General features: G+C 47.9%; 1 protein-coding gene across 5 annotated transcripts in view; it reads right to left on the bottom strand.

The window, feature by feature from the left end:
• Positions 1-24,512, bottom strand: part of TEP1 (telomerase associated protein 1) — a 2,409,067-nt gene that overhangs the window by 1,281,997 nt on the left and 1,102,558 nt on the right. For all 5 annotated transcript variants that reach the window (XM_069651741.1, XM_069651744.1, XM_069651746.1 and 2 more), the window contains one exon: positions 20,364-20,484. In XM_069651741.1, the coding sequence (XP_069507842.1) occupies positions 20,364-20,484 (121 nt within the window). The remainder of the gene's footprint in view (positions 1-20,363; positions 20,485-24,512) is intronic.

Raw genomic sequence — 24,512 nt, 5'->3', positions numbered from 1 at the left:
TGCTGGTGATACCACGATGTCCTGAATGAAGGGTATCATGACAGAGGCTTGTAATCCTTTGTCGCAATCTCTGCGTGGGGATGACCAGGCCATTATCCTTGAATAAATACCCGTCCTTTGTTTTAAGGTTCCATCGATTCTTCCCTGTAAACTCCTTCCAGATCTCAGAGGACTGGGTTTGAATCTGAATGTCTTCCAGGAGACCGATTGCTTGGGCTACAAATATTGTGTGGGGAAACATATTTGGGAAGGATCAGTCTTCAAGAGTTTCGCAGTCGGGACATCGGGATAAGGCGTCAGCAATTATATTGTGTGTTCCAGGAACATGATGGATTTGGAACTGGTACTGGGCAAAGAAGAAGGCCCAACGGGCTTGACGACTATTCCTACATTCCAGGGATTGTAAAACTTGAAGATTCCGATGGTCCGTGCAGACCTGAACAGGATGTTTTGCTCCCAGGAGTAGATGACGCCACTCTGTGAAGGCTTGACGGATGGCTAATAGTTCCTTTTCCAGAACAGAATAATGGGTCTCGCTAGGAGTCAGGGTTCGCGAGAGATAAGCAATTGGGTGTTCTAATTTGTCTTCAAATTCCTGTTTTAGGACTGCTCCGATGGCATAGTTGGAGGCATCCGTCTCCACTAGGAAGGATCGATCAATGGCAGGTTGAGCCAAGATGGGGGCTTGTGTGAACTCCGACTTCAATTGTTGGAACGCTTCATCTTGGGCTGCTGTCCAGAGAAAGGGAGCATCCTTCTTCAACAATGTAATGATCGGTTGTACCATCTCTGAAAAGGAAGGTATGAATTTTCGGTAGAAGTTGGCAAGCCCCAGGAAGGATTGAATCTGTTTCACAGTAGTTGGAACAGGCCAGCATAGAATGGAGTTTACTTTTGAGTGGTCCATTCCAATTCCTTCTGGAATAAGGACAAACCCGAGTCAGTGAACAGTTGAGACATGGAAAAGACATTTCTCGGGTTTAGCCAGGAGCTTATGTTCACGTAGCCGCTGTAAGACTGCTTTTACATGTTCTTCATGCTTAAGATGGTCCTTGGAGTATATCAGTATATCGTCCAGGTAAACTATGACGAAGAGCAACAGCATATCGGAGAACACCCGGTCCATAAAACGTTGGAAGACCGCTGGGGCATTGACGAGTCCGAAGGGCATAACCAGGTATTCAAAGTGACCAAAGGGTGTTCTAAACGCTGTTTTCCATTCATCACCCTCCTTTATACGGATCAGATGGTAGGCACCTCTGAGATCCAATTTCGTGAAGACTACAGCTCCTCTCACCGCTTCCAGGATATCCGAGATTAAGGGCAATGGGTAGCAGTCCTTGAGGGTGCAGTGATTAAGACCACGATAATCAAGGCAAGGCCTAAGCTCCATGGTATCTTTCTTGGGAACAAAAAACAACGAAACTCCCGCCGGGGATTTGGATGGTCGTATAGTGCCATTTTCCAGGAGAGTATCCAAGTACTCTCGGAGGGCCCTTTTCTCAGGTTCTGATAGAATGAACATCCTTCCAAAGGGAATCACTGCTGAGGGTTCAGTATCAATAGCGCAGTCTTCAGGTCTGTGAGGGGGTAGGGCCTGAACTATGGCGGTTAAAAACATCAGTGTAATCCTGATAGGCCCTGGGAACCTGGATAATATTTGAGACCGTGAATGGGCCTTGCTGGTCTGGTCTGTTAGTGTACCTTCAGAGGATTTTGTCGAGGAATTCAGGGATAGACAGTGAGACATACAATGTTCTGAACCAAGAAACAAGGATCCTGCCGCCCAGTTGATGTATGGGTTGTGCTTCTGTAACCATGGCATACCCAGTACCATTGGATAATGGGCAGATTTTATGATGTCAAATTTGATCACCTCTTGATGATGGTTTATCGAGAGCTGGATCTCTTTGGTTTGCAGGGTTATAGGTCCTGAAGAGAGAGGTCTTCCATCGATGGCCTCTACAGGTTGCATGATGTATCGTGTTTCATATGGAATGTGGTGGGTAGTGACCCAATCATGATCTATAAATATCCCCATGGCCCCACAATCCACTAATGCCAGAATGGGATAAGCTTCTTTCTTGGACTGCGATAGAAAGGCCTGCAAGACCACAAGGTTGTTTTGTCCAGGAGAGTTCAAGGATGGAATAGATGTGGAGCAAACATCTCTCTCCCGAAGCTGTGCTCCATCTAGGATCGGGAGCTGGCGTTTCCTGAACGCCGTGGAGGGGCTATAGGACATTCTCTCACAATGTGTTTATCAGAGACACAGTACATACACAGCCCGGTATGAATCCATCGCATCCTTTCTTGCGGAGATATGGGTCCGCGGAAGGCCCCTAATCGCATGGGTTCTGGGTCTGTGGTCAGGACAGGAGCGGGCTCAGGTCTAGAGGAAGGTTCTGTAGAGGTCTTTTGGTAAGGCATTTTAGTCTTCTTATTTTCCGCCTTCCTTTCCTGGATACGAAAGTCTATTTGTAAAGAAAGGTCCATGAGAGCCTGGAAGGAACCTGGGCGAGCTACCCTGGCTAACTCGTCTTTTATCTCTTCATTCAGTCCTCTTCGAAAAAGGGTGAACCAAGCCTCCGAGGACCAATCTGCTTCCTTGGCCAGTTGCTTAAAGCGTGTTATATGGGTAAGCATATCCTTGGACCCTTGTTGGAAATCCAATAGGCGTTCTTGGGCACTGTAAACCTGTTCTGGGCGGTCAAACATGGTCTTTAGAGCCCGTACGAAACCATCATAGTCATCCAGGAGGGCATCTCCAGAATTAACTAAGGGGGTAGCCCAAGTTGACGCATTCCCGGAAAGATGCGAAATCATAAAGCCCACCTTTGCCCTGGGGGTAGAGAAGTAGTAGGGCTTAAAGGTAAAGTGTACTAAACACGAATCGAGGAAGCCACGAAGTTTCTTTGATGAGCCATCATATTTATCCACCACTCCGCCCAGGAATACACTTTCCTTGGTCGCGGAATCACGTGACAGGACTAGTTGCTTTAATCCGGTATTCTCGGCTTTGAGATTCTGAACTTCTGTTGTTAACTCCTGCATGCCGCGCATGATGTCTTGGATTGCAGCCTCCATGTCCGTATCTGTATCAGTTTGTGGGCGTCTCAATCTGTCACAGGTTTCCCCCCTTCTCATCTGTCTGTGTTGTTTACTGGAGTTCTTCGATGCAGTCTTCTTTCGCACGGTTCGGGTCTTGCACAACCTAGTGCGTAGGTCCTCGGTTTCCAGCGTGCATTCTGCGTCCCGTCTCCAGGAAGCGTTCAGATGTCCAGGAAAGTTCCAGGAAACGGCGAGGAGTACACTCGGAGGACGAGTGCAAAGGAGATCCAGGAAGCAAACAGAGGACAAGAAACCAAAGGATGAAGGAGGAGGAATTTAGGGGATCAGGAACCAGGAAACAAAGGAATTTGGTGTACGAACTACGGCAGCACACGTCTGGCTACCGCAAGCAGTAGCGTTGAGATGCGCAGGGCCGCGGGGGCGCGTCAGCTTTGTAGAACATAGTGCGTACGACGCGAAGACTGGTAAACAGCGTTCCGCGTTCGGTGGCCATGTTGGGAGTACTGCCAAGTGCAGGCCCCTATGGGTCAGGGACCATGAAGTCCAGAAAGGACGCGTCCGATGGTTCATGACACTTTACCCTTGAGGGACGGAAGCAACGACTTGAGGGCCCAAAACACTGCCTCCTGCAACTCCAGGATATTGATGTGGAGATCCCTATCAGTGGCAGCCACAGGCCTCTGGCGTGGAGACATCCGGTGTGGGCTCCACAGCCCTCCAGGGAAGCATCCGTGGTGACCGTCTCCTGGTGCAGGGGCTCTGAAACAGCCCCAGGTGATGTTGGAGCGTACGCCCCACCATTTTATCGCCCGACGGAACTCCTCCACGAGAACAATCTTGTCTGCAAAGCTTTAGGACACCTGTATCCAGCGAGCATACAGAAACTCCTGAAGGGGTCACATCCACAACCTGCAGAGCCGAGTCAGGTAGAAGCACAATGACATCATGCCGAGCACCGACTTCATGGTCCGCACTGCGGTGCTCTTCAGTGCCAACGGCCGTTGCACCTTGCCCGGTAGGGCCGCTATCTGTTCCTTTTAGGGGGCCGCCAGGCAGGAGACTGTTTTGAGTCTGGCCCCCTGGAACAGCGCGTTCTGAAATGGTATCAAGCAGGACTTTGGATAGTTGACTGAGAACCCCAGATCCGTCAGAAGCCGGATGGTCCTCTACGTGTGTTCGATGGCCAGTTCCCTTGACTTTGTCCGGATGAGCCAGTCGTCGAGGTACAGGTACACGTGTATCTCCTGTAGACGCAGATGAGCAGCCACTAGTGCCAGGCACTTCGTAAACACCCTGGGTGCTGACTTCAGTCTGAAGGGGAGGGCCTTGAATTGATAGTGCCTTACCTGCACTACGAAGCACAGGAACTTTCAATGCTTCACATGAATGGGGACGTGGATGTAAGCGTCCTCCAGATCCAGCGACGCCAAGAAGTTTCTTTATTCCAGTTGGCCTAGCATGTGCTGCAACGTGACCAAATCTGAATTTCTGAGACTTGAGGTATTTGTTGAGATGCTGCAGGTCTAGAATGGGCCTCCAGACCACAATCGCCTTCTTTACCAATAAGTATCTGGAGTAGACTCCGGAGCCCCGGAGTCACATTGGAACCAGCTCTATTGCCACTGTTCTTATCATGGCCTGTACCTCCTGCAAGAGCTAAGGGATGTGCTGTTCTTGCCGGGCCACAGGAGGTATCCGCTGACGATTTCGCTGGAACTCTAGAGTGTGTCCGTGGACGAGAGCGTCCAGCACCCATCGGTCGGTAGAGATCTTCTTACACTTGCTCACGAAGCCCGCCAGCCCGCCTCCCACCGGGCTGCATGGGTGTGGGCCCGACGTCCTGGCTGGTTCAATCTTGCTTCGGGGCCTGCGTGCAGCCTTGGGAGCGACGACGACGTCGGCTACCTCCAACGAATGCCTTGGAACATCCTCTCTAGGCCTCCTGGGTTGCGGACCGGGAGAGTTGACGGTACAAAGAGGACCCTCTGCCGAAACCTTGTGACGACCTGCCGGACTTCCCACCAGAGGCACGAAAGGAAGGGCAGTGTTGTTGAAGAGTACCCAACGCACGGGCCATCTCGGTGTCAGTCTTAATGGCCTGTAATGACTCGTCGACAGCCTTCCCAAAGAGTTTGTCCCAGTCTAAGGGTATGTTCAGCACCCTTGTCTGCACCTCCTAATGGAAGTTGGTGGCTTTCAGACAGCCACAACGACAGAGGCAGACAGTGTTCCCCATCTGTCAGAACCCTTTGTCCACGAAGTCTAGGGCCACAGTGATGGCATGGTCTGATGCCACCTCCCCCTCCTGGAGGATGGAAAGTACCTCCACCCGCTTGTCGTCGGGTAGAAAGTCCAGCAGCAGGGCCATCTTATACCACAGTTCCCCGTCATACCTGGCCAGGATTGCAAGTGCATTAGCTGCCTTGACTGTTGATGCCGCCAAGTACATCACCTTTCTTGCCATGGCATCTAACTTCTTTCCCTCGCTATCTGGTAGAACGGGGGATGAAGACGAGGGGTTAGACTACTTCTTTCTCGCTGCCGCCAAAACCACTGAATCAGGGGAAGGCTGCAAACTTAGGCACTTGGATGCGGACTCCAGCACCAAGTATTTTTTCTCCAGCCTAGCCCTCTTGGCCGGGGATGTGGCGGCATTTCTCATCAAACCTAGGCCCTCGTCCCAAACGTCATCTTGGAGAGGCACCACCAGAATGGTCTTCCTCTTGGCCTTGCGCCGTTGGCATAGCAAGCCTTCCTTCTTGGTCTCTTCTTGGTCTCTTCGGCATCAGTTGGAAAAGCGTGGATGCTCTGGCGACCATGGCCATGTCATCCGTGTGCATAGTCGCTGTGTCCATCCCAGTGTCCCTAGGGGGGAGAGCACGTGTGGAGGTTGATGCGGCAGAGTAGGGTGCTGTCTCCTCTTTTTTGCCAGAGGCTGGTCCGGTGCAACCGGTGCCAGAGCCAGTGGCGTCGCCGGCATCCTTTCCTGAATTACTGACACCAGGGTGTGTAGGGTCGAAAGGATGTCCAGCGATGCATCTCTCAGAAGTGTCAGGGGTGGGTAGGCCTACTGGGCCTAGCGCTGTCGTCGCCATCAGCATTTCTGCCGTCTCCGTTGTCCCCCTCGGCGTTTCCGCCATTGTCATCCTCGTTCCCCACGTCCTCCTGGATCGTGTGAATGGACACCTGGTCCTCCTCTTCCAAGGAAGGAATATCCATGCCCTGGAGTACGGTTGAGCGGTTGAGGCCCCCCCCCCCTTTTTACATCCTGAGGGGTCAGTTTCAGGCTTAGGCATGGCATCCTCTTCTCCGGTGTCTTCTCCCCAGCTTGGCCTAGGCCTCCCGCCTCGGGGGTAGGGCTACTCTGGGCACCGCTGGCGGTACCTTCACTGGGTCAGCCGCTTTGGCCTTTGAGAGAGCATGTGCCATCAACTCGATCGTCGACATCACCTGGACCACCTGGGCCTTCTGAGGCAGTTCGGACACCTTTCCTGTGCCTTCGGCTTCTCTGGCTTTTCCCGCAGCTTTGCCGGGTTAGCCGATTTCCTCTTCGAGGAGGAGCTGGAGCGATGGCTGGAAATGGAGGCAGATGGTGAAGATGAGCATGCACTGCTCATCGCGGGACCCTCTTGAGCGGTGACCCCAACGGAAATGGACTTGCGGTGCTTGGCCTTGTCTTGGACCCCACGGTTGGAGCACCCTCAAAGGACTTAGAAGCATGCTCCTCGGACCGGCCGGTCCTGGTGAGGCATGCCGCTGCTTGCCGCAGGGGGCAGAGGCCTGGGCGCTGAGCCACGCCGACAGCCTACTGTGACGATCCTTCACTGTTTGCTTGGAGAACCGGAGGCAGATTTCACATCTGCTTCCCTCTGATCCGGATGGAGACAGAGGCACTAGAGGTGTTTGTCCTCTACAAACACATTCCGCAGTGTGCAGCTGGAGCAGAGCTTGAAGAGGGAGCTTCCCTCTCTCTTCTCCTCCGACATGGTCCGGAGTGCAGAGTAGGCCCGATGGCCTTATGGAATCTTCGATGAAACATTCGACGATTCTTGCCCTTGAGGGGCGTTGAAATTCACAAACGGGTCCCCGTTTGTCGGCCAAAGAAGCGAAGAGCGCACAGGTTCCATCTGACAAGAATAGAACTTTTTATCGAATAAAGCGTGAAAATGTAGAATAGCTCACAGAGCAAAACACGAGGACTCCCAACACTTGAACGTGCAGTAAAATTCTGAAGATGGCTGCCAGAAGAGGGGCTTAGTTAGAGGGCACTCATTGGCTGGGGGCAGTATGACCCAGAGTTCAGTGATTGGTTTAGAGGAGAAATACAGTTTGTAAGTGAAAGTGGAACTTTCTCTTTTACTAAGGATTCCTGGCCTGACGACAGGGAATATTCATGAGCATGTGAATCCATGCCAGACCCCATGCTGGAAAATTAGGCGATATGGGTGGACCGGAATACTCTTCCCAATATTAGCATGTTGTCCACCATGGGTAAGGAAAAGTGGTTTTCGACCATCGATTTATCCTCTGCATACCACCATGTGGATTTTCATCCTGAATCGAGACACATTATGTCATTCATACACATACCAATATAGGAGTATGCCACTTGGTCTGGCATCTGCGAAGGCGGTCTTGCAGAGCATTATGGAAAACACATTTAAAGAATGCAGAGGCATACATTGTTTTCAGGATGTGTGGTGGCTCAGAAGAAGGATGCAGACGTGGTGAAGACATTTTTACCATATCATTTATTGAAAGTAAAATAAGGCCTAGCTTTCCCTACCTCTACGGGGTGTTCCCTGCCTATTTTACAAAGGTGCTTGTCGGCCAGAGTGAACGTCCAAAACGAGTCTGTCCACTGTCCAAATCTAACCTATCTGACCCTACCACTAGTATAACTAAGGCCAGGCGAATTACTCCCTTCTCCTGGGTGCTGTGTTTCATCACAGGGGTTTTCTTGATTATATTCTTCTACTCGATAGAGCATGTGTAAATAGTTCTGCAGTTCTTTAAAAAGGACTGGTAGGTTTCTTGTGCTCTTTCTTAGAGATTATATTTGTTCTGCACAAGTTTTCATTCTCTCTCTCTCTCTCTCTCTCTCTCTCTCTCTATTTCTGTGTCACTCTGTGGAGTTTGGATTTCTCCTCATCTCATTAACACAGTTCAGGTGAAATAGGATTCCAATTCTATTTCTCCCCCATGCTGTGGTTTGCCCGTTTCTCTTTATCTCATTACTACAGTCATGATTAATCTGCTTGTTTTCAATTCTTTTCACATTAGTACTGGGACGGGTTTCATTTTACTTATATTGAGTCTCTTTTAACTTTCTGGTATTCCCGTTCCCAGTTTTACCTTCGGTCTTCAGGGGTAACGTTGCCGGTACCTGTAGGACTTTGGACTCTCTTTCGGCTTCTTGGTAGCTTTGTGGTTCCCTTTCCGCAACGTCCGTTTCATATGCCTCCCACTCTCACCTTCTGGATTCAGCTGTTGCCGGAACTCGATACTGGAGTTCTTTCCTCCCACTGGTGGTGTCTGCATCATTGTGTGAGACGGCTGTCGCCACGATTGCTGCATGGTCACACTACCACTGAACTCTCAGTTGCAACGTGTTTGGATTTCCTCTGTTCTCACACGCCAGTCTCCCAGCATTTCTCGTTCTGTGCTGGTGCTGCTCTAGCTCCCCTTTCTGCGACAGCTCTGCCTCCTTCCGCTCTGCCACGTACAGAGGGCTTGCCCTGGTATCCTCAGCTTTCCACCCTCTTTTGGCTTTTCACTTCCTCTCAGCTTTCCGCCTCCTCTCACTGGTTCTTTGGCTTGTTATCCTTTTTCAGCATCCTTGGCAGAGTCCATTGGAGACTCTGATTTAAAGGAATATCCTCAGTTTCTTGTTGACAACATAGGTTCACTTTATCTTCATGAAACTGATAATGCTCTGATGCATTAATTAAGTCCCTATAAGCCATCACATGAAGGGCATCAGGGAGTTCCCCACGGGAACAGGAATCCTTGTCCCCAAAGGGGGGAGTTTCTCCCGGTGAGACCCCACTGGGCTTGGCACCTAGGGAGGGTGGTGCGGAGCAGGCTACCTTCCTAGCCTCACAGGTAGGAGGGACGAATTCCATCAATTCATCACAGATGACATCCTGGTATGCACATGGGAAGAGGAGGAACATGATAACTTGTTAGTGCACACTCTAGAAACTGCACAGGATGCGGGTCTGATGGTGAAGAAGGAAAAATACAAGTTCTTGGTAGATGAAGATACTTACCTGTGGCATGTAATAACTAGAAAAGGGTCTAGACCCAAACCTGAGTTGGTGAAGGTAATAATGGAGGAGAGAAGGCTGGAGCATAAGCAGTGAAGGTCATTTTCAGGAATTGTGCAGTTTTACGCTAAGTTTGTCCTGAATTTCTCTAAAAAGAAGGCAGATTTGAGAAATGTTTTAAAGAGAAGTAAGGCGGTTGAGTGGTCTGACCAGATGGAAGAAGCATTCACTAGCATAAAGGAAGCTATAATGAAAACTCCCAACTTGTATAGGTTTGAAATGGTGGCTAAGAAAATATTGACAGTAGATGCGAGTTTGAGAGGTTTAGGTGCAGCATTGAGCCAATGGCAAGGGAGTAAAGTGGTACCCACTGTATTTGCTTCAAAAGAGCTCAATGAATGTGAGAAGAAGTTTTTGTCATACACAACAAACCAGTCTCGCCACCATGTACCTCTTTTGATACACCAACGCACACTGTTACTGTCCCCGGGTTGCAGTCCACCTCCCGAGACATCTCCTTACCTAGGGTGCGAGGGAGTCGCCATCACCAGCGAGTGCGGGCAGTGCGGAGAGGCCGGCCCGGTTTGTTGCTTCGTTTCCATTGGCAACTCCCATGGAGACTGCGTTCGGGCTGGAACACCCGATTGCGGTTACTTCCTGGTTCCGCGACGGCTTCCCGATCACGTGCCCAGAGTTCCGCTCACGTGATCGGGAGCCGACGCGCAGAAAGCCGGGAAGTTCGAGTTTCTCACCGCTTCACAGCTGTTTCACGACTCTGTACGGCACTTGCATCATTCACGTTACCTTGATACTTCGGATTTGGACCTTGGCTCATGAATCACGGACTGGCTTGCTTACTCCTCGGATCTTGTCGCTCGGAACTGCATGGATATTGGTACACTGGACACTCTGCTTTGATTTACGGATTGTTTTCGGATTGCCCCTTCTTGACTCTACGATCTTCGGCCATTGGCTCTACGTGGTTAATTTCAAGTGCCCTTCAAGTTACGGCAGGGTAGTACAGCCAGTACCTACCATCTGGGACACGGCTGTCCGGATCTACGGCGCTCCCTCGCACCAGACCCCAGATGCCCCAGTATCATCCCTGCTGGGTTTAGGTAAGAGATTATTGCACACTTCTTCATACCAAAGTACTGTGTTTGCCTGTGCTAACCTTAATCTTCCATTTAACAGCCTCCTGGGTCCTTGGCGTCATCAGATCCGGCGAACCATCAAACCACCTGTGGCCTCAAAGCTCGCACAGGGAGTTTATTTACTCTTTCCCTGTGGGTGATTTGTGGACAGAGGTCCATTACTCTTCACTACGCGGCAAGTCACGACAGACTGTGAAGCCGTTGCGTCGTGGCAGTATACCTTGACGACATCCTGATATACTCGCAGGACATAAAAGAACATATAGTGCACGTCCGCGAAGTACTGTCCCGCCTCTGCCAACACTCACTCTACGCCAAACCCGAGAAGTGCCAGTTCCACACTGAAAGCGTTGAATTCCTGGGATTCCACATTACCCCTGGGGGTTTAGCCATGAACCAGTCCAAGGTCCGTGCGGTTTTGGACTGGCCAAAACCCAGCAACCTCAAGTCCTTGCAATCATTCCTGGGGTTCTCAAATTTCTACAGGCGCTTCATCCAGGACTTCTCATCTCTGGTAGCTCCCCTTACTGCCCTAACCAGCCCCAAATCGCCTTTTGTCTGGTTGGAAGAACACCAGGCGGCTTTTGACGCCCTGAAGTCTGCATTTACTACTGCTCCTGTCCTGAAACATCCCGACCCAGAACTCCCATTTATTGTGGAGGCTGATGCGTCCTCTTTCGCTCTTGGGGCGGTCTTGTCCCAACGTTGCCCTCATTCAGGTCAGTTGCATCCGGTGGCATTTCATTCCCGGAAATTCTCTGCTACGGAACTGCATTACACCGTCACGGAGAAAGAACTGTTGGCCATCAAGGATGCTTTCTTGGTCTGGCGGCATCACTTGTTGGGGGCAAGGCACGCAGTCACAGTGTTCACCGACCACCGCAACCTCCAGGATCTGGCCTCGCTAAAATGCATTAACAGCCGGCAGGTGCGGTGGCATTTATTCTTCGCGGCCTTTGACTTCCAGATCAAACATCGTTCCGGTCTGTCCCATGGGAAGGCGGACGCATTATCTCGCTCTCCGGGTGGGGTCTCCTTACCTGTTTTTCCAGAAAACCTATTAAACCAACATGTCATTTGCCTTTGCACCGCTCCTTTGTCTCTGTTAGACTCAATTCGCACATGGGTTTCGCTACATCCCGATCAGGTCACCGAGTGGGATCCGGTGTTTCATGAAGGGTTTCCATATATCCAAAACAGGTTGTGGTTACCTACGACCGACGCTCGCAATCTTGCCCTGGAATGGTCCCACGATAGCGCCATCAATGGCCATCCGGGACAGAAACGTACGTTGGACATTCTCAGACGTTGGTGTTGGTGGCCCTCCATGAAACACGATGTAGAAGGGTATGTTAACACCTGTGCTATATGTGCCCAGTGTAAGCACCGCAGAGGGCGTCCGGTGGGGCTCCTGCTTCCGTTACCTGTACCCCCCAGACCCTGGCACACGGTTTCCATGGATTTTGTAACAGACCTACCCCGGACCAAGGGATTCGACACCATATGGGTGGTGGTCGACTCGTTTTCCAAAATGGCTCGCTTCATACCTTGTTCTGGTATCCCTTCTGCCCCAGCTTTGGCCGATCTCTTCTTTAAGTCGGTCTTTTGTCTCTTTGGGTTACCCACGATTATTGTTTCGGATAGGGGGCCCCAATTCACTTCTCGGTTCTGGCGTGCTCTCACGGCTCTCCTGGGTATAGATTCTCGCTTTTCCTCCGCTTACCACCCGGAGACGGACGGCCAGACTGAGAGGGTGAACCAGGCCATGGAACAATATTTACGTTGTCTGATTTTGCAACACCAGCAGTCCTGGCTGGGCTTGCTACATCTCGCTGAGTTTTCGTACAACAACTCCACACATTCCTCCACTGGCTCTTCTCCCTTTTATGTTTTGTATGGTCAACACCCCCGCACCTTACCTATCCCGGACCTTGCACCCTCTGACAACCCAGCTGCTGTCGCCTGTGCCCGCGACTTGGCTGCCGTTCAGGCTCAAACCCTTACTCATCTTCAGGAGGCCCGGGAATCTATGAAGGCTGCAGCGGACCGAAAGAGGGCGGTGGCACCTTCCTATGTCGTGGGGGACAGTGTTTGGCTCTCTTCTCGTCACCTTAGGCTACCTGGTTGTCGCAAACTTTTACCCCGTTTTGTGGGCCCGTATAGGATTTCTGCTGTGATCAACCCTGTAGCCTATCGCCTCTCAGTCACTGCCTCCTGGCGCATTCACCCCGTCTTCCACACCTCTTTGTTGAAACCTTGTCCGGCCCCTACTCGTCTCCGGTCTACGCCTGGCCCTGTTGCGGTGGGTGACTCACTGGAGTATGAGGTTTCAGCTATATTAGGTTCTCGCTTGATTAGAGGTGAACTCCAGTATCTCGTAGACTGGGTGGGTTTTGGCCCCGAGGAGCGTTGTTGGGTCCCTGCAGGGGACGTCCATGCCCCGAGACTTGTTTCACGTTTCCACCGGGATCACCCTTCCTGCCCACGTGGTCGTGGGCCATTGAGGGGGGGCTCTGTCATACACAACAAACCAGTCTCGCCACCATGTACCTCTTTTGATACACCAACACACACTGTTACTGTCCCCGGGTTGCAGTCCACCTCCCGAGACATCTCCTTACCTAGGGTGCAAGGGAGTTGCCATCACCAGCGAGTGCGGGCAGTGCGGAGAGGCCGGCCCGGTTTGTTGCCTCGTTTCCATTGGCAACTCCCATGGAGACTGCGTTCGGGCTGGAACACCCGATTGCGGTTACTTCCTGGTTCCGCGACGGCTTCCCGATCACGTGCCCAGAGTTCCGCTCACGTGATCGGGAGCCGACGCGCATAAAGCCTGGAAGTTCGAGTTTCTCACCGCTTCACAGCTGTTTCACGACTCTGTACGGCACTTGCATCATTCACGTTACCTTGATACTTCGGATTTGGACCTTGGCTCATGAATCACGGACTGGCTTGCTTACTCCTCGGATCTTGTCGCTCGGAACTGCACGGATATTGGTACACTGGACACTCTGCTTTGATTTACGGATTGTTTTCGGATTGCCCCTTCTTGACTCTACGATCTTCGGCCATTGGCTCTACGTGGTTAATTTCAAGTGCCCTTCAAGTTATGGCAGGGTAGTACAGCCAGTACCTACCATCTGGGACACGGCTGTCCGGATCTACGGCGCTCCCTCGCACCAGACCCCAGATGCCCCAGTATCATCCCTGCTGGGTTTAGGTAAGAGATTATTGCACACTTCTTCATACCAAAGTACTGTGTTTGCCTGTGCTAACCTTAATCTTCCATTTAACAGCCTCCGGGGTCCTTGGCGTCATCAGATCCGGCGAACCATCAAACCACCTGTGGCCTCAAAGCTCGCACAGGGAGTTTATTTACTCTTTCCCTGTGGGTGATTTGTGGACAGAGGTCCATTACTCTTCACTACGCGGCAAGTCACGACAGTTTTCAGTGATTGAGAAAGAGGCATTGGCATGTTATTGGGCAGCAAAATATTTTAGATCGTACCTTTGAGGCATACAGTTTGTGGTGAGGAGTGATCACAAGCCATTAGTGCAGTTATTTTCGACTCATTGTCAGACATGGTCACCCCCCCTCATCGCAAGGTGGTTGGCCAAAACTTTATAGTTCCATTTTAGTGTAGAACAAGTACAAGGAAAGGACAATTTGGTGGCCGATTGTTTGTTTGTCAAGTTTATTTCCCTCAGAAAGTGCTGAATTAGGAGGTGACAGAAGGGATGGATACATGGGGAAGTTGGTAGGAGTGGTTGTGCCAGAGGAAGAGTGGAAAAAAGCAATGGAGGAGGAAAAAGAACTCAATCATGTAATAGAGTACACACATAGAGGGTGGCCTGGAAAACTGTGAAGTGACATACAATATGGTTAAACGTGAGTTAGCACCATGAGGGTAGGGTTTGACAAGAAAGGAGAAGCCTACTCCTCCACTTGCAGTAAAGGCAGAAAATTGTGATTACTACCCATATGGGACATTTGGGCCGACGATTTAAGAGAAGGTTGAGATAGAAGTACTGGTGGCAGGAAATTGATGACATGGTGGAGAGGGCAGTGGAGAACTGCCATGCATGTGCGGAGAGCAGCAAAACTAAGAGGGGAATCACGTATCGCTAAAACCAGTGAGTGTACTTCTGGAGATATGGGAAAACATGGGGATTGACGTAATAGGCCCAATGCAACATATGGATGAAGAGTATCAATGTTTAATTGTAATGGTGGATTACACATCAAGGTGGTTTGACATCAAATTTGTTTACTTAGTGACTACTAGTGCCGTGGTAGACTTGTTAGAATTGTGTGCTAGGGAGAGATTGCCCAAATACATTCTAAGCGACAATTGAGTGGTATTCGTGTCCAAATAAATGAAGGAATTTTAGGATGAACATGGGTTAAGGCACATTAGAACATCATTGAACTACCCACAGGGAAACGGATTGGTAGGGAGAATAAATGGATTGATTAAAGAAAATGTACAGCTGGCGTGGTGACATGTTTAACGTGGTAGTGGGTGTTGTGGGAAATGATGAATACAGAGATAGGCCCCATACTGCTACAGATATACACCCTTTGTTATGAGGATGAGAAAATTAAGTCTAGAGTGGATTGGTGGGGGAAGGGAAATCAGTTTAGATGAGGATGCAATAATTGAGAAGATAGGCAGCTACCCAAACGGTTATGAAAGAAGAAATGATCAGAAGCAACGACAAGTAGCTGGGCAACAGGTGAATGTAGTACATATCAGGAAACCTTCTAGTGTAAACAAAGAAGAATCCGTGTATTTTGAACCAAGGGAAGTAGTGCGAAATGGATCGCACTACGTAGGGCTGAACGATGGTCGGAGGTGGAACAAGCAAAGGTTTGCCAGATTTGGAGTCAATACAGGTGATGAGGGAAATGGAGATGATGTAGAGAATTATGTGGGTTGCAGGAAAAAAAGAAATAAGAGAGAGAGTGGAGGTGGTGAGAGAAGTGATTGGTACAGTAGACATGAAGATGGCCAGGCTGATGAGGGTGTCAGTAGAAATGGCATCAATAGAAACCGGCACAGTACCCAGCTTAGAACATTTCCCAGAAGATAGGAAGATTATGAAATGGAATAAGAGATACAGATCACAGGTAAAGATTGCAGATTTGGGGGACCTGAATTATATTAATTTTAAATGGATTTGAAGTTAGTTGTTTAAATGTTAGTGTTATTATATTTTACACATTACCTTACAAGCTTCATAGTAAGCAAAGGGCATATCTTCTAATATGGAACGTGGTGGACTCCTAGGTTCCATATTATGTGGGAGGGGTTTTAGAAGGGGAGAGTAATCATTGAAGAGCGAGAAGCAGAACGGTCATGTGTGTATGGGCCTCGTACTGTTGTACATGTAATCAATAAATAAGTACAAAGCCCTTATTGTGGTGTCATTTTCCCTTAACACCAGAGTGGAGAAATACAGAGAAGGAAGGAGATTGAAGTGCAAACCAACAGGCATGTGACTAAAAACCTGGCCACAGACCCAGACAACAAAAGGTCAGAGGAAGCAACAGCAGAGGCTGTTGAAAAGGGAAAGACGGACAGTAAAGACAAAGGATCTGATCAAGGGGAACGCAGACCAGGCGAGGGCAGATGCCCTGACAAGCAAAAGAAAAGACAGAGGCACGGAACTAAGAGAAGGAGGAAGTGCACCACATATGGCAGAGAATGAAAGGGTAGAGAGCCTGCCTAGGAGACAGAAAAGGTGACGAGAAGGCGATGAAGCAAGGAAAAGGTTCCCTGGGGAATAACTCAGGAAAGAACATACAGGGCTCATGTAAAGGGTCGGGGAACACTAATTAACCCCAAACATTCTGACATTTTAAATAAAAGGCATAAAATCGTAAGTCATTATTGTGTCATTTTTGCAACCTGTCACACCAATTACCCTTTGGCCGAAGGTCAAGTAAAAAGGCCAAGTAAAATGAATCCTTGAAGCAGTAATCATTGGTTAATGCAGGACTAGCAGAGGAAGTAGCTCCATGGAAGTTTGTGTTGGAGCCTTCTAATTCACCAGTGTCTGGCGAATAATGGTGGTGGCCTTGTCGCCCTGATTCACTTGAATCTGGTCAAGGCACTTTCTTCTATCAACATAGTTTCTTAATCCAGTGCCTGGGGGAGGTCTTGATGTTAGAGACAAACCTTAAATGGTTCTAATCTTTCTTAGCCAATTATTCTTAGATCATTGTATCGCCTCAATTATTTTCAGTTTCACCCAATCAGCCTTTGGAGTCGCTCAGGGATGAGCATATGTTACAAAACAAAATAATCTTAATGTCTGTCCTTTGGCATTATGCATCTGGTCATTTGACTGCCACTTGTATTCCAATACCCAATGGAAATTATGCTTTCTTTCTTTGAACTAGGATATCAGCCTACTGGCAAATGACAACACCTTTGCATGGTAACTCTCAGCGACTGAACAAACCGACAGAGGATCAAGTTACATACTGATGAGACATATGTTTGGATAATTGAGGGTAGCAACAATATCTGCCTTTTTGGCCAAACCAAGCAGGTGCATGTCCCAGTGCACCCAAACTGGTAAACAAACTGAGATCTAGAATTGATTTAGGTGTGGCTCCGATAAAATCAGTTGCAAGTACATATATAATGTAGATAGCAAATCCTTATGGTTGCTATTCAGTGGTTTGGAAAAGAAGCATCTTATGTACAAAAACAAACACATTTTATGAACAGGAGAATGCCCAGAGATACACAAAAAAGTGGTATGAAAAGAAACACCTGAAATAATGATTCCAGAAAAAGACATTCTAAGATACTGTGCTCTTGGAAATTATCTGCTCTTAAATGCTCAGAGGCCCTAGCTGTTGATGCAAGAGCCCCTGCTTGTTAAAAAGAATAAAAAGATAGGATAGGTGTACAAGAAGGATGTCATTATAAAGAAAAGTATGTTTAAGATGGATGTTAGGCAAGATTGTATGCAGTAACCTTTGCGAGACGGCACCAACCTGGTCCTCCTGGCAATAGGAACCCAACCTTTGGCATAGTTCTGTACTACACCGGTTGGTAGTGTGGCTGAGCAGCCAGGCTTATTCTAAGAGGAGTCAACGTGAGCTGTAGGGTTATCACATAGAGATTCACAGTGACAGTTGTCCAAATAAACTTTTACACTCAAGGTTTCTTGATTAAACAATTATTTATTAATTTAACAGTCAGTTGAATAAGCCTTCTTTAGAAGGGAGCAAATATATGTAACACAAAAACGTACTTCAACATACACACCTTCAGTTTCAATAAATCAGTAGATACCCATTGGGGATGGCACACAGCCACTTCCTACACCCTCAGGTGACTTAAATAACTAGGGCACTGTGGACACTGATATATATCTGGTACATTTAGAGCAATACCGAGTTTGGTGTCAAAGAAAAGGTTTTAGGGAATAAAGCAGAGGTTAACAAATATTCTTAAGCAGGTAAGTACTTTTTGAACCCTCCAATGCAAAGTAAATTAACCCTTTCCTGGGGGAAATGTAAAGCACAAAGTCAGAGGTAAGAAAAGAGGTTCAGGGAGCCAGAACAGCCAATGTTAATTGAAGAAAAGTCTAGGTGAGTTGAGGCCCTTCTTGCAGGTAGGTAAAAATTCTTGCACAATGTTTTAGAAGTCTTTGTAGAAAATGAAATCACTGTAGGGCCACAAGCTGGGAGGCTTGTGAGGGGCAAATCTGCAAGCAACTCTGCAAAAGCAACCAAGTCAAGTCTCAACTGAGAGCTAGCAAGTCTACACAACAAGAGGTAAGTCCCCTTAGTTTTACAGTACCTTTGGTTAGAATAAATTGGTTCCAGCTGGCTTCTGTTCCTGTGCAGGCCTGCAGATCCTGTTGTTCCTGGGCCTCAGTCGTGGGGACAAGAGGGCGGACGTCTGGGGACTCCTGCACTACGAATGGAAGGTGAGCGGCAGCAATGGGCAAACTTCAGATCAGCGGCACTTCGCGGTTTCAGCTCCTCGTGTCTCTCACAAATAGCACCACCGCTGTTCTCGGATACCACTATGGACTTTCCTCACATCTGGGGTCCAGCACTCTGTTGAGGTGGCTCAGGCTTGGTCAGTCCTGCTTCCTGGGAGTCCGGATGATCTTCCTGGAGCTGGGGTCCTACTTAAAGACACTCACTCGATTCTACTGTTCCTCTCCCTGGCAATCGGTTCCTGCAGCAGCAATGGAAATACAGCCAGCTCCGAGAGCATTTCCAGATGAGCTTGTCTTGGGGTCGATTGGTCCCACCAACCCAAGGGGAGAAGTCTTCCTCAGCAGGGCTTCTCTAGTTGAGGCAAATTCAGAGCTTCAGCGCTGCAGCAGGGCTTCATCGGGCAAACCAACGGTCCAGGGGTTGCAGCAGGCGTCTCTTCCAAGTTCTTGTTTGGATTCCTTCGCCCAGTGGTCGACTCTACCTCCCAAGCAAAAGACCTCGCCTTTTATGCAGGTTTCTCCCATTTATTTGCAGCCTAGCTGTCAATCACACAGCAGGGTGGCTGTTCTCCAAGAACAGCCAGCTGACCAATCACCTTTGGATGCATTCCTGTAACCAAAGGGATTAAGCACATGGAGTTACGGCACCTCCCTCACTTCCTGCCCCTGCCAGACATCCTGGAGCCAGAGGCGGGTTTCACCAGTGAATCCTGCCAAAAACAAAACGAACAAAGGGACCAAACCTGGTTTGGCGTGCAGAGTAAATCTCAAGAAGGACCTTTCCAACAAGAAATGGCGAAAAAAGATCGTTCCATTTTGATATAATGGGCACCCATAGGTGCCTTACTGCAGCTGCGAACGCAGCCCGTGGTTAAAACACACAATGGTAGGAAAAAGTAAACCACTGCCACCGGGCATTAATTGTAGAAAGGGTAACAAAAATGTTTACATATGAAACTATACTAAGGGGATACTAAGTAACCCCTCCAGCACCCTATTGTAAGATAGTGAGTGCTGGGTCTAGAAAGTTACAAATGTAAGTAAAGTTAATTTCACTTCACTGTTCTTGGAAACGGTAGCTATCCAAGAGAAGGTATTTAAACCTTTGGAAAATCTGAAAGACTTCCCTGTGCCATTGCACTGAAGGTGCTGTGTGTCACAATGTAAAAAGAGGATGCCCATGCAGTTTGTCAGACTCCAAAACGAAAAGAAACGCAGAGTTCAAATCACAGAAAAATACATGAGAGAGGGGGAAAAGGTCTCACTCTCTCCAGGTTAAAAATTAAAAGTCCTAAAGTCCAGCAAAAGGGCTGGGGGTCTCTAAGGAACAATGGATAAACACATCCTTGTTCTGTCGAAGCATCAAATGGGTTATACTGAGCCATTCCATATCTGAGGAGAATCTTCTAAGATATCTACCACCAGTGCAGGATATTCACAACAGTGATCCTGCCACCCCAGCTCTCTTCAACAACTCCAATTTTAGAATCGCTGCATGAGTTTATTTCCAATGTAGTGAACTGGGTCAGGGGTGTGAGGCGGACTAAGTGCCTCTTCCATCACCTTGATTTTTTGGAGGAAGAATCCCTCCAGCAAATGCTGCCAGGTTTATACATAAACAACTATCACATCACTACTCTGACACCATGTGCACAAGACCACAAACGTCACATCCTAGTCCCAGGACCACTAGCCAATCTCCCTCTTAATATTTAGCCAGAGAAACAGAGACAGAAAGAGAGACAGAAAGAGAGACAGAAAGAGAGAGAGAGAGAGAGAGAGAGAGAGAGAGAGAGAGAGAGAGAGAGAGAGAGAGAGAGAGAGAGAGAGAGAGAGAGAGAGAGAGAGAGAGAGAGAGACTATTCAACAATGATTCAGCCAGCAGGCAGAGCCTACTTACCCATTCAAAGTGTGGAAGTTTGGGCAGGGAATATTCCTGAGGCACATGCCCATACCGCTCTCCCAGGATGCCTATAAAGATTTTACTCTGTGCCACTTCCGACAGGCACAAGCCCAGCTGCCTGTAATGAGAACAAAGAAAAAAAACAGGAAATAAAGCCACCAACTTACAATGATTCACCAATCACATGAAAAGGAATAGATGGGCAAAGGAGGAAGGCATCTTAAATAAGAAAGCATAAGTCTGAAATGGTATAAGTTAGTTTGATAGGAGCAGAATTGGAGTCACACAGACTGCGTTTTTTTTACTAAATGATTGAGTGTAAGAGGAATGTGTACAGTTCCGGTCAACACCATTAAATCCATCAGTTGCTTACCCATGCATGACTTTCACTGACAGAAGTTCCTTTCTGTCAGCCGTTTCCACCTTCCTCTCCCCTTTGTTGCTCATTAAACTCTCTCTGATCCATCTATCATACCACCAAGATCAGGACAACTATATTTTCGGGTACTAGTCCGGTAATCCAAACTAGGGAATTTGGCTGCTAATACTTCTGCTATTAACTGGTGACATTGCCCACCCATACACAGACCTGAACATCACAGGTTCGAATCTAACCACGTACAACTCGGGCTTACAGCCTTCTGAGGCTCATCAACTTTGTGCCTTTTGATTTGGTAACAACTATTATTTAAACAATTAGACAACTCTTATTGTGATGCACTGAATAAGAGTAGTCATTATCTCTGTGTGAACCACAATAGCATATTACTGTATATCTTCCATTCGCTAACAATAAATCTACCTACTGATTGTCTGTGGTATTTTTATTAATTCATAATAATTATAATAATAAAAAGTGTTCATCTTACATGCGATTCATGCTTGACTCCGTCAACCTCTGAGCTCTCTAATAACAGGTGGTAATCAAAAAGCAAATTAATGGGACCCTGTCCATTGTAAATCCAATGTTCTCCATTTACATATCTCTAAAATATTTTACAAAGTTTTAACACAAACGTGGTCAGAAACCATGGAAGTGGTTGTAACCCTTTACGTTCAGTCAAATAATGATAATTAATTTTACTTTGTTAAGCAATTCCATATTTGGATTGATTATGGTAGTTTGGAGACAGCAGCGCTTAACTTTTCTCGGCTTTCTGTACCCTATATACACAGCGCCTGTTTTTTTAGGCTAAATAAGAAGGTCTGTGGTTCTATGCCTGGCTCGTCTATTGATTGTCATGACTACTGCTTACCATCTACTTGTCCTGGCTTACATCTATATAAAGACTACCCGCTCTTCAGTCGTATGAAGGTCTACTCGAAATCCAGCAAAAGTAACTCCTAAAAAGTCACCTTTGCTACAAGCTTGCTTACAAGGTTTGGTACCATTCCTGGATTAAGGCACTAGAGTTATTTTCTGCACCTACTATTTTTCGTCCATTTGTCCCAAACCTTCCAGGAACACCATGTGACAGTTGGGGTTCAACCTTCTCCACTTACAAAGTGGCTACGCTGAGGGACAGGCATTACCTGTTCTGGAGGATGGTGAGTGTGTGCTCAGAGTTATGGGCTGTTGCTGAAACATGATTTTCCTCTGCCCTGTTGCCACCTCCCTTTCTAAAGGTTCTTGCCTTGATTCCTAATCGCCCATCCTCACTTTTCTTCTACAGGTCACAACAGTCTCATTCCTAGGGTGACTACTGTACCTTTTATGTCTCTCCTTTTGGGCTTACTCACCAATCACCTGCCTGCTTGTACCTTGAGCCCTCCCAGGCTTAGGCTTATTCCGGTCTACTGTCACTACAGCCCTCCTCCTGTCTGTATTTCCTCCTTCCTTTCTGCCTCCTGTACACCTGTCTACCAAATATCCTCTCCAACTTCCTACTTGGACCCCCTCCTAACCTCTATTCTGATATGCTGCTTAAGAACTGGGCTGCACACATCAACAACCTCTTTATGCCACCTCCTTAACTCGCCTGTGATGTTTCCTCACTATTCTCTAGTAATGCGCCCTAGTAATCTTGACAAATCCCAGGATGCCGTCACTTCTCCCCTAGGGGTAGCCCCTTCGATGAGGCCAGGGAGGTTTTGCCGCTAGCCATAGTCCCCCTGGGGGTGGTACTCAGCCGGTGGATCTCATGGGGAGGGAAGCCTCTATTGGATTAGCAATGACTTGGGGAGAACATGGTATCCCCATAGCTCACCTTCCTCACCAACCCCTGCCAATACCATTTATTATGAGCCTATATGTTTTTCTTAAACTACCAGTATAGGAAGTACTGGGACAAGAAAGAGTAGGGACTACCCAAGCAGAGGCCCCTTTGAAAATACTAAGACGAAGAAGAGCACTATTGACTCCTGGGAAACTAGTCAATTTAGTACTGTGTCGAGGAAGAGGCATGAAGTACTAAGGAGTACCTTGAGGAACCAAAGTGAGCAGACCAGACAATCTGATACAACTAACAAAAACTATAGAATAAAAAGGGAAGAAGGATTTGGAGAGGAGTCTGCCCTCCGTGGAGGAATCGCGAGAGCTGGTTCTATGTGCACGAGAGAGAATACCAGGATGCCGCAGAAAAAGACAGAAGCTCTGCAGCCAGTCCCCAGTGAGAAGAAGGGCTGGCAGTCTGGCGGATGAAGACTCCAGGCGATCTTGAAGCCTGGGTAGCACGACCACAACCATGAAGAAGATTGGTGCTGCATAACCACCATAGACCAAACGAAGCCAACACAAGCCCCATGGGTAGACCGCAAGAGGCCAGGAAACCCCAAGACCAACGCGGACCAAGAGAGAAGGTACGCGGGTGGTTGTCACTATTGTCTGATTCAACCCCCTCCTCACCTGACTCATCTGAACTTAGCTGCACAGAGGAATCGTCCAAGGGTGGAGAGGAGCCTTTTTTTCCAGGAGGACTTCATATCCAATCAATCAATCAATCAAGTTTATTCGGATGTGTAAAAACAACCATTAAACAACAGATAAAACGCATTAATGCACAGACCCAATTTACAAATTAATAAAATTGCCTCATCATAAAAATACAGTCAATAAACAATTCCTAAGAACAGTGTACAAAAACATTTGTTTGTTAAAAAAAAAAAAAATTACCTCAACAGGGGCTGTATTCAGAAAACATGGGAGAAGAATCAAACCAACAGCTATACACATACCTATTATCCCAAAGAAAAAGATATTATACTTAGCTTACTGGCCTTCGTCACATTGAAGTTTCAAAATACAATTTCTGAAGTACATCGCTCTTTTCAGAAACGTCAAGAGAGCCCAAGCAGTGAAAACTGTTTCAGCACTCAAAAGGAACACTAAAACAGCCCTATGAGTACGAATCGCCGTCTTCTTGAGGGCAGGAATCAAAGTCAATTTACGTATACCAACATATCCTGTGCAAAAGAACAGCAAATGGGCGAGATCCTCTCTATGATAACCACAAACCGGGCAGCTTGCTGTTTCGGGAAAACCCCTCCACTTATAAATGTTACTATTCAACCAAAGACAATTGAATCGTGCTCTGGAGATCAACCACCTGTCCTTTTTCAGCACACTCCATAGCAAATACGGTTGGATTCCTGTTAAACAACTGATGCTGGAGTGCAGTTCGACATTACTGTGGCCAGACTCCAGCAGAATTCTTTTTCTTACTATAACTTCACCCAACATGACTTTATAAACAGCCCCCTCACTCTTAGATATAAGTGAAACAGGCAGAAAAAGCGCACCCAAATTAGCTTCCCCCAAAAATGAAAAAACATATGCTAACCAAGGCATTTTTTTCCAGCTACTTTTGTCCATCACAGTACGTAGGATGGTTTGACACAGGGTGGCGTGCTCATTAGCCCAAAGCCTGACCCAGAATAACAAAGGGGCCAGTGCCCACTGATCTTCCCAATGCTCCACCCCCAATTCCCTATGGACTGCTATACCAGAAACACTGGGCGGAAGCCTGAGCAAATTTTGAAAAAATTAGCTCTCCTTTCTCTATATTTCCACCGCATTCTGGTAACCCCAGATAGCTGCGCCATACAAAGTCGAGGCCATGGTTTGGGTGCCATAAATCTTGAGAATCACATCCAATGGCTGGCCCCTACACTTTGACATAAACCGTGAGATACCACCTAGCTGTTGGC

Source organism: Ambystoma mexicanum, chromosome 3p (genome assembly GCF_040938575.1).
Source record: "Ambystoma mexicanum isolate Mex_15411 chromosome 3p, UKY_AmexF1_1, whole genome shotgun sequence".
NCBI classification, from domain to species: domain Eukaryota; kingdom Metazoa; phylum Chordata; class Amphibia; order Caudata; family Ambystomatidae; genus Ambystoma; species Ambystoma mexicanum.
The sequence above is the reverse complement of the archived record's forward strand: the minus strand, read 5'-3'. Positions and strand labels throughout refer to the sequence as shown.